The sequence below is a fragment of the Falco naumanni genome, chromosome 5, assembly GCF_017639655.2.
Source record: "Falco naumanni isolate bFalNau1 chromosome 5, bFalNau1.pat, whole genome shotgun sequence".
NCBI lineage: Eukaryota > Metazoa > Chordata > Aves > Falconiformes > Falconidae > Falco > Falco naumanni.
In genome coordinates this window covers 9,025,484-9,036,623 of record NC_054058.1, presented here as the reverse complement: position 1 = coordinate 9,036,623, position 11,140 = coordinate 9,025,484, and the positions used below count along the sequence as shown (strand labels likewise).

General features: G+C 44.1%; 1 protein-coding gene across 3 annotated transcripts in view; it reads left to right on the top strand.

Annotated features, from left to right (window-relative positions):
- Positions 1-5,812: 5,812 nt before the first annotated feature.
- LOC121089683 (alpha-2-macroglobulin-like) overlaps positions 5,813-11,140 on the top strand; it is a 38,922-nt gene continuing 33,594 nt past the window's right edge. For all 3 annotated transcript variants that reach the window (XM_040597100.1, XM_040597099.1, XM_040597098.1), the window contains exon 1: positions 5,813-6,087. In XM_040597100.1, coding sequence (XP_040453034.1) covers positions 5,828-6,087 — 260 coding nt within the window. In that variant the 5' untranslated portion in view covers positions 5,813-5,827. The remainder of the gene's footprint in view (positions 6,088-11,140) is intronic.

Below are 11,140 nucleotides of genomic sequence, written 5' to 3'. Positions count from 1 at the left end.
TTGTCTTGCTTTCCTGCAGCAATGTCCATCTCAAAACTCTGGACAAACACGTATCAGCTGAATCCCAGCTCCTCTCTGCTCTGGGGCGGGCACCAAATGACATCTGGCTTAGCTGTGGCACGGAGAGAGGCCTGGGCTTGCCCCACGTTACCCAGCAAGGCAGTAACTGAGCTAAGCAAAAAGCTCTTCCCTCCTGCTTCAGGTCAGCCAGCAGGCTCTGGGCAGGAGGCCCCTGTGGTGCATGACCAGGTGCCCCCCGGCACAGCTGGAGGAGCCCCCCCCCCCCTTGCCCAGCCACCGCAGCAAGCGGGTCCTGCACTGGGCAAATACAGCGTGGTCTGTCCGGCAGGAGGTCCCAGCGCAGCCTTCTGCTCTCTTATTCTAGCGAAGCCATTCAGAGGGAGGCAGTGATCTGGGGTTTCAGTTTTTTGTAGCAAAACAAACATCAAGTCTAAATGGGAAAAATCTTTGAAACACCTACATCATGGAAGTATGACCTTTTTCTCTACTGGCACTCTTGCTCATGGCCTTGTGCCGTGAAGTTTGAATGGTCTCTGGGAATGACTATCTCATGGCAACTCTGGGCACCAGTTCTGTTGTTGAATAACTCTTGCGAGATGCCTTTTTTCCTTCTGTCTGCTCAGTGTTTCTCTGTATGCAGCTTGGCCCATTGCTTCTGCTCCTGCCACTGAGCACCTCTGAGAAGAGCCTGACTTCAGCTTCATTCCACCAGTCTTGAACATCAACCTCGGGGCCAGCAGAGGGACCTTCATAAGATGCTTGTGCCTCATCTGAGGAGAGAGGAAGCCCTTGCAATAACACCACAGCTAAAGAAAAACACAAAGTCTATATTTATTATGTATGTCTTCTAACATGGTAAAGTTTTATCTGAAAAAAAGGAGTCATATGACTCAAAAAAAGTATAGTTAATTGGCCAAGTGCTGTTTTCAGATACATTTGTGAATATTTCGGCTTTTCCTGTCCCCTTCTTTGCAATAGTCTGAGTAATACAAATGTATAAATGAAAACAGCTTTTCATTCTTTACTACATCAGGGATTATCTTATATACACAAAATACCTGCAAATATGCAAACAGCTACTTTCTTGTCTATATATTTTAAACTTATTAGATATAATTCATTAATTACTTGTAATGGCTTTAATACTGGGATTTCAAGAACTGATCCTACTCTGTCTACTGTGCACTGTAAGTATCAGACAGACACACCGCACATTTCTCATGCCAGAGGGTTAACAACATTGCTTGAAGCCTTTTTGGCAACATACAGTACAGGTTTCTTTTAAGGCAAGACAAAGTTTATACACAGAAGAGATGTTTCTTATAATATAGCTGGGAAAGTTGGATAAACCATACTTTGTAGAGAGCTTACCCTACAAATGGGCTAGTCTTACATCATACAAAATATAGTCAGAGGACTATTTATAAAACCCAGCTACTGATTGGGTTTTCAATTTAATCTACAAAGTGCGTTAAAATGAGAGTAATTAATCGGTGCCTGTGCCATGCCTGAATTTACTCATTTGTTCATATGACACCACAGAAATATATTTGGCAGCCCAGCTGTCTGCACCTGGGAAAGGCAGCTAATCTGCCACCAGGCTCTTCTCTCAGGTTAAGATATTTAACAGGACATTAAAGTGGATAATCTTTATTAAGTCTGATATTTTCAGTTTAATTTGAAGTTTAGCTGATGAAGGATTTCTATGGCATTGCATTTCATTGCATATCTTCCTGTGTCTGCATGTTGCGACTTGTGTAATGTTCATATTGGCTGAGGTTTTCTGATAGAGGAACTTCTTTTCACTATGGCCTGTGAAATATTTTGTCTCCCACACAAAAACAAGCCCTTTTTTATCTCTCTGGGTATTGCTGTTACTCCTATTAATTTATATAAGTAATTTTCCTTGTAAAGCTTTTTTGCCATTTGAAATAAATTGCTTTGGGTTTCTTTGCTTTAAATATATAGGCTGGAGGCTGGGGAAACTAGTATCATTATTTGGATTTCCTTTAAAATAAAAATACTGAAATCTTTTCTTTTTTTTTTTCTCCTGAAGGATCTTTTTTTCAGCCTTTAGCTGAACAGCTAACACAATTTTGCCAACCAGAGCTGTAAATGTAAGTCTCGGGTTTTACAGTGACTGTTTCCTCACCCATCCCCAGGCAAAGCTGATGTACGTACCAAAGAGAGACTTTGCTTTGCTAGAGTTCCTGGTTTCTACCAGGGATCTTAGGTGAAAGTGCATGGATCACCTTAGGCATGATACCAGTATCACCAAGAACTGTTTCCTCAGCTTTTTCTTTTAACATATGTCTTATTGAAAGACAAATGTGAAGTTCGGTTTCTATTGTTTACATTTGGCTTTGAGGGCTGAGCATTGTGCTACAGTCCTTGAGGAGGCAGACCAGGAACATAGCAGAGAAGCAGGTGCCTTTCTTGGGATTATTTACATTTTGTGACTGTGGTTCCAAACTTGCTTAAGACTGCTGGGACAGACAAGGATTCCTGCTCGTAGCAGTGCTGTGGTAGTACTAAGGGTATTTACACCCACCCACAGACACCTTTTCTTCCTGCAATTGCAGTGACTGGTAAGCCACCCTCTTATTAAGGGACAACTGATAGTCATCCAGAAAGCTGAATAATAGAAACTGGAAAGAAGTCAGAGGAAAATATACCATACATAATATATGGTAATAATATAGTATTAATTGGATTAAGATGATTAAAATTGCACAGCTCAATATCTTATTTTGTTTTCATCAAGAAGTATGTTTTCTATAGTGGTCATAAACTTGGAGGTGTAGGACATCACGTTTTTCTTTTGTCTTTGCTAGGCAATGCAGTTAAGACTGTATGACATAGGAAACTGCAGAATAAGGTTTGCTGTGACTGGAATTTATCTATGTTTATGACGGCCTGTCTTAACTTATTAATTGCACCTTTTGTGTCAGTCAGTCCAACTCAAAATAATGCATTTTAAAGTGCTGGTGGAAAGGAACCTGTGAAGGAAATATTGTGGAGAATGAAATGCTCCAGAAAATTATAAAATAAAAGAGTCATAATGATATATTCAGGCAAAGTAGAAGCCCTCCTATGGCATCTGTTTCTTATTGACCTGGTGTCTTGCTCCATTTAAGTATGATAATACCTGGAAAGGAAATCCAATGCATCAGCACATGTAAATTACCAGTATATCACTGTAACCTTTCCAAGAATCATTCGGAATTAAGCTAATTTTCCCCAAGTGTTCTTTAGAACAAAATAAAACTTTAGAATAATGTTATAGTTTTAATTTAGCATTGGAAATAACTTTCAAAAACCCTCTATGGAACAACCAAAAGATGTGCTACCTTTAAAAGTGAGAGTGCACATATATAATCATTCATTTTCAAGCAGGATGAACCAAAATTAATTGCTGTCATTTAGTATAGAAATCCACTCTGCTTGGAGGGTTATAAGAAATCAGATTTAGGCATTGTGGCTAAATGAACCATTTACTGTGATGTGGCCAAATTTAAATTCTTTGCGATCAACAGTTAGGTACAACAATTCACTTAGGTTTTGTATCAGCTCAATATGGAGACTAGTCACTGAAGATATTAGATACATACAGATTGCCTCTTGATCTGCCAAGTGTGCGGTGACCTCAGACACGTGTGAAGTGTTATCATAAAGGTAACATCTTTCCTGTGGTTAAGATCATGACTGCCAGTTCCCTGGAACCATCGCCATCTATGGCAAGGATGTTGCATGCCTTTTTCAGCAGTGTTATCTTTTATTAGACCAGCTAGCCTTGTTGGAAAAAGTACCCAGTCTTTCAGACACACAATCTCTCTCTCCTTCAGTCTGAAAAAGCACCTAAAAGCTTTCAAGCTAAGTAGAAGTTCAGACCGCTTGTTCTGATTATGGTGAGAGGGGAACCAGCTGAAGCACCAACTGCCGGAGCTAAAGGGTGGTTAGTGCTTGTGGAGCGAGTTGGACATCAGGGTGCCAGAGAGCTGGTTCCTGGGGTACTGAGAAGCAGGTATTTTATACCTTGTGGGTGGTAAATTAGTAGAATGAAGAAGACAATGGTGAATAGGACATCCATCAAATCACTGGTTTTGATGGTCCTGTAGATCTATGAATTTTTGGTTTACATGTTCATCCTTACGGTGTACTTTGCATGTGACCATTCAGATTTCTTTTTGGGTTCAGTTTACAGCAGCCTGAATGACAACAGGCAACTTGGGATTAGTCATGTATTCCAGCAAATGGCCAGGACACTATTGCTTTATTTACTAAAGGAGTTGAAGATGGGAGTGAGAGGACAGATGATAGGGGGCACTTCTGGAGAAAGATCTGTATGGTTTTTATTACTTGCTAGTTACACAACCACTTTTTCATCAGTGTTTCCATCCTTAACTGATAATCTGCTAAATCTTTTGGTCTGAGTATGTGTTCATTCCTTCTCCATATGACATTTATGTAACCCTTCCCCCCCCAGAAGACACTGGCTGCCTCCCAACTGTTTTCCTGACTTTTGTGGTTTATAAAAGGTGTTAAATTTTATTCCACAAGAGACTGTGCCTGAGTTTTGAATACCATTCTTAATCTTCCTTTCATCCTCAGACATGTCTCCTAGTCCTTTGCACTGCTCTTCCCTGCAGTTTTCTGGCTACAGTGCCAGAGTCAAGGCACGCTGTACAGCTGACAATCAGTCTTAACATTCACTCTTTTTCAAAGCTTAATCTACAGGCAAAGAGCAAATAGGGCTGCCTGTGCTGTCGTGATCTAGCAAGCTCCCTTGCACAGAACAGAGAACCTCTGCCATGATTGTGGCTTCACACATTCAAGGTGGTTTGTGCTGAAGCATGTTCTCTGCTAGTTTATTCTTGCGCAATAGAAATCTTCACAGGGATCATGAATCTCTAGAAAGAGCTTTACTGAATCCTTTCACTGCACAGGCACAGGAGGGCATGCTGGCAGCCCTATAGCTCCAGTTTTGTACTTTTCTGTGGGCTAGTGCAAACACCCCACTTAGTTAGGATTCTCAGGGATTGCGCGTAGTTTGGACTGAGTATTTCTGTTCCATGACCTGCTGGAATTTAGTAAACGCTTTTTCTTACTTCAAATTCTGGTTAAGCTGCTACAGCCAGAGGTTTACAGAACACCAAGACAAGTGAGCATCACTATTTCTGAGTGACTTTGTTTACAAACATGACTCACAGCAGCACAGAGCTGAATCTGGCAAAGAGAAGGAGGAGCCACCTGGAACACCTGGAACATCTGCACTCCAGGTGACACTGAATGACAGAAGATGATCACCATGCCAGGGAAGCAAGGATGTCTCCCAATGGCATTGTGCAATATTTGCATACTCATGGTGGAAACAGAACTTATTTCCATGTCTAAAGCAGTACCCCACCTTTTGGATTGTATTCCTGACAGATTGTCTAACACATAGTAGCTCTGTTAGCAACTGTGTCAGCAAACTACTGCAGTAGTATGCCAACAGAAATGTTTCTGTCACGGGGTTTCCTCTTGCTCTTAAAATACCTATAAACCTGGCTTTCGGCTTCAACAGTACCCCACATCAGAGTGCTGTGATTGCACGCTGCCCACAGGGAATATTACCCTGTGTTGAACATAGTTCATTTCCCCAATACTGTGGATCTCTGGTGGGTTAAAGAAAGCAGGGTATGAATTATTCAAAGATTTCTAATATAAGCACTATCCAATAAATGCCCTTCCCCCACTTGGAAAGTCTCTGGCCAAATACTGTCCCTCTGTTCCAGCTCCTCCTTATGCCTCTCCCTGTTTCCGGATGGGCCCTGGCCCCCAGCCCTTATCTCCTCCAGCCCCTGGGCTGTTTGCAGAGAGCAGTTATAAAGAGGCTGACGGAGCAGAGAGTGGAGGGGAATTACAAGGTGCAGGAAAACAGCAGCACCGGACCAGACTGGGTGTCTGCCTGACCCGTCACAACCTGCTCTGCACCATGAGGAAGGACAGTCCGCACAGCAAACCAAACATCTTCCTCCTTCTCCTCTTCCTCCTTCCTGGAAACACCTCTCCCACCACAGAACCGTAAGCTACACAGGCGGAGGGGGGAGGGTGGTCTTACTGCTCCTTTTTTGCCTTCAGTTTTCTTCTTTCCTGTCAAACAGCTGTGAGTTTCTTCCATTCCTGCCCCACGTCTCACTACCAGCCAAGCCCTGAGCTTCCAGCACAGCTCTGCCAGTGCTCCCCACTCCCACCCTACAACCCCCTGGGTGTGCAGCCCTGGGACACCCCACCCCCCCCCACCCCCACCCCCCCAGTTCTGCCAGTGCCCACACTCCTGCCCTGCAGCTGCCTGCTAGTCCAGACCTGGATCCTTGCAGCACCTTTGCCTAAGTATATTCCTGCCTAGAAACCTTCAGGTGCCTGGAGTTTTGTGGGCATGATGCCAGAATCCATGTACTTACCTCTCCTGTAGTATCCTTGTTTTAATCACTGAGTTATTTCTCCCCGTTCTCCTGTTGCTTTCAAGCCAGTTTGCTCCCCTTTCTCCTGATTCTTTCAAGCCAGTTTGTTTCCCTTGGCAGCATGAGATGTACTTGTTCCCAAAGAGGATCTATGACCTAGATTCTCTTCCTCTGGCATGGAGCCTGGTGCTGGCACCCTCCCCTGGGGCATCTACCCCAGTGTTCTGCAGACCAGCAGCATGGCTACAGTGCCCACTGTGCCGAGGGCCCCCAGGAGAGGAACAGCCTGGGATGGCACAGGTGGACTGGAGTCTGGCATCCCCACCCAGCCTCTCCTACCAGAGAGAGGTGCTCTGCAGCCTCTAGTCTGGACGGGAACAGCTTCTCTCTTCAGACCCTGGCTGCTGTCACATGCTGTGCCTCTTGCTGTGCTGGCAGAAGCGCAGTTCTCACCAACGTGGATCCCATAATGATGGCTACAGGGAGAGTTCATGCCCACAAGCACCGCAGTAGTGGTAGCAGCTGTAGCAGAAGGTGCAGCGTTACTGCTGGTGCTTGCTGTGTGGTCAGAGGTGAAGTGGTGACTGGCTCGGACTGAAGGACCTTTGACTCACACTGTTCCATCAAACCCTCATTCACCTGTCCTGTTTGGGTGCTTCTCGGGTAGATCTGCCAGCCAAGTTTGCTTTGAGGTCACGCAGAGACCTCTGGTCTCCCTACAGTAATTTGATATCATTAAGTAATTAAGATTAAGTAATCTTAATTCACCTCTGCCCAAGATCAAGGAGAAAGGGAATGAATTCCATACTGCTCAGACTTCCTATGAGCAACATGCTGCTCTTTGTCCCTGACCTGAGCACCATTTGGGGAGGGGAGAATGAGGAAGGACTGAGGGGGTGAGGGAGAAAGGGGTGTAGTTGGGACCCACAGGATGGAGATAGGAGGCCAGTGTGTGGGCAGTGGTGTCTCAGCAGTGAATTGCTAGGTAGTATGAGGGTAGTGGTTTTGGTTTAAGTGCTGTAGGGTAGATGGGGTGCTGTGAACACAGAAGGGAAGCTGCCCTTGAACTGAAGACAAAATGAAGCTTCCAACCAAGACTTGCTTACTGTGCTCTGCACAAGTAGGGAAATCGCTTCTTCGAGCAGCAGCAGTTGCTGCTATTTCTGTTTCAGATGTGACTGGCTGCACAAGGGTCACAACTGAGGTTCAGATTATATATTAGAAAAAAAAAAAAAAAGAACTTATTCACCAAGTTAGAGCAGCACTGGAACAAGTGACCCAGAGAGATGGTGGAAACTCCATCTATGGAGTCCTTTGCAATAGTCCTGTTCCAGGAGAGAAGTTGGGCTTGAGATATCCAGTGGTTGCTTGCAATTAAAAATTTTATGAGTCTGTAAAATACTGACAGCAAGATTATTTTTTTCTTGCTTTGGGTCTGTTCTGGAAGAATTCAACAGGAGGTTTTGTTCTCCTGTTCTGGTATGTGGTTGTGCATGCAAGCTGTTTTACAATGCAGTGTACATGCTTGGAATACACTGCATATGGTCAGAAATGCAAGGTCATGATGGCTCCTGAATTGACAGGTGTGGATTTGGACCGATGGAGCTGATGAAATTCACTGCCTTCTCTGGTTGGGTGTTTGTTCTAGGAAGTAGCTGAGAGTCAATACAGACATCAGTCCATCTTAAGCTAGAGTATTACCTTCTCTATATACACAAACATCATTTTTGCCTCAGCCACTTTCTCTAGGGTCTCCTGCCACTCCTTGGTGCCTGTTTCTGACAGAGTCACTGCCTCTGCTGTCAGAACAGTTCACTGCATGCAGGGAGGCTTCTGAGGTCTCTTGGGCAGCCCAAGTGCTTTTTGTCCTGGAATGGACTTTGTCACCCAAGCTGTTTAAAGCTCCCATAGTACTTTAAATCACCCAGCTCTTTTCACCAACACATCCCAAAACGGCTAAAGGGAGTTCTATGAACAACATATTTCACACCCTTGTTTCAAAGGCAGGGAAGCTGGTGTAGGGGGAACTTCTGTGCATTGGCCAAAATTTCAGCAGAACAGTGAACAGGAAGAGGAATGAGGCCAAAATCCCCATGAACTAGGTCACGCTGTCCCTTCAGGAGGCTGGATGTTACAGTCAGATTGCCAGTGCCGCTGACAGGGGGCAGGGGAAGCAAAATCAGGGGAAGCAGGCACGGGGTGAAGCTGTGGTGAGAAGTTTATGGAAGAAGGGGAGCGCTGGAGCAAGCAGATAGTCACAAGCTGTAAGTCACTGCCTGGGTGGCTGGAGCTCCCTCCTTTCACTGCTTCTGCAGCAGCACGTACTGACTGGAGTTGCTGGCTGGCTCCTCACCGTGCTTTATCCTGTTGCCTGGTAGTGAGGGAAATGGAATTACTGCCTGGGTCCCACTGCCTCCACAGTAGCTTTAGGAATTCCCAAAAGCTCAGAGCCCAGGCAATAATGTAGCTCTGGATGGTCCCAGCTATCTCTTTCCCCAGGGCTGGCACCACCTGGCAAGGTGCCATTAGCCTTCCACAGTGGAGAGCCCATGGAAAAGCGGTATGAGCCATCCTGACCACAGGTTTCATCCTATGCATATACCCTTCAGACTGAACTACCACCAGAATCTTCCGGTGCTGCATCTGGATAGCTCGAATGTGCACAGGGAAAAAGGAGTACCAGGCCCGTAAAAGTGGTCTGGCATCAGACCAGAGGACTACATTGGCTCTGTAATCTCTCTGTCGTGGAAGCCAGTCATAGGTAGTGAGGGACAGAGTAGAGGAGCAAGGCAAGTACTGCGGAAATTAATTTTCTGTCTGCTGTAGCTTTATGAAGCTTTTATCAGAGGTTCAAGGTCTTATTGTGGCAGGGATTACACCTGTGCTGATATGTTTTCTAGCCATTTCTGGGCAATGAAGTTACACAGGACATTTTTAGTATCCTGCATATCAGGTGTAGCTGATCTTCTTGCCCTCGTGAGCCTCATACCAAATTTTATGAAGGCGGTGCCACAGGGCAGATACCATACGTCGTGGAGAGTTACTAGCAGGTGAGGAGTGTCAGCTTCTTTTAGGAGCCTGCACTTGGCTGGACTCGAAGGTAAGGCTCTAACAACTGTTCGACTTAGTGGCACCTGCTAGTTCCTTTTGTCCCTCACCCGAGGGAGGACAGTCAGCTGTGGTCTGTCACTTGATGCAACCTGGAGCCACAGCCTGGCCATACCAGAATTGTACATTTGGATTGTACAGCACACAGGAGTATTAAGTTCCTCAGTAATTGTGTATGTCAGTGAAAAGGTTTCTGTTCCCTTCTCTTTTTAAGCCAGCTGCTTAATATTTCACCTGGTGGTGCTTACTACTCCTGTTGTCACAAGTGATGAACAAACCATGCTTTCTTTTGTGCACGTAATGTCTTTATAGCTTTCCGTCATACCTTTTTCCACACTGAAAAGTCTTAATCTATGTAGTGTCTCCTCCTATGGAAATCATTCCAGATTCCAGATCATCGCTGCCATCTTTCACTGAATCTTTTCTGCTAAGTCCATTTTATAAATGTATGTCATGTGAGGTGCGGGAGTACCTTGCAGTTATACAATGGCAAAAAGATACATTCTGATGTGTCCCCTGTTCCTTTCTGAACACTTCCCTACAGTCCATTTGTTACTTATCACTGAATGAGAATTTTTCAAGAGTGATCAACAGTGGTCACGTCTGAGTGGTAATAGCCTGCTTATCAATACAGCATATATACAGCATATATACAACAGTATATATGCTGTTGGGGTAACTTTTTCCTTCCTCTATGGATTATTTTCCCTTTATATGAAGTTCATTTGCCATTTTTGCTACACAGTCCCACCACACAGTCCCACCATATGACAAAAGTTTTCCACAAATATCTAAGTCAGTTTTAGGTATTTTCTTACCCTGTACAATTATCAGAAAATTATACTTCCCAGATCATTTAGAAATGTACTGAACAACAGGGGTCCCAATACAGGCTCTGGAAATTTTCACTTGTTCCTACCCTTTGTGTCCTATCTTTTGACCAATTATTCCATGTCAGAATTAATAATTTGATTTATTAATAAAAAAAAAAATAAAATGATCCCTTTTATTGGACGGCAGCTTAGCTTAAGGATCTTTTGTGAGGGACCTTTGTCAAAAACTCATTGAAGACGCAAGTACACTTGTGTTGCGATAAAACACTACTCTCTGAAATCCTTTGTGTGCTTATCTTAATAAGGTCCCAATCTGCAAGCACTCACATTTTTGCTCAGCATGAGAAGGATTTGGAAACCTGGATAGGCAAAGACAGAAGCAGCCAGACAAGTGGGTGGTTTTTTTTCAGCCCTAAACCTGCTGAATTTTCAACCTTTTTCAGCTAATTCCTTTGAGTCTCAATAGGAGATTGTGGAATATACAAAAATCAATTAACAGTCTGGAACCTTTCACACCCATCCTTACTCCCTGCTGTGAAACCGAACAAAACATCCTTTGTAAGGGACTCTCTATTAGCATAGAAATTGTTCCTTCCACTGTAAGCACTTTCCTGCTTTTAGGCTAATTAGTTAGGCAGTTTAATATGTATAAACCCAAAATAAAATGGATGCTTATGTGTATATGCACTGCAATCACCTGGACAGTAATGGATTAGGCATGCTGATTTGTTA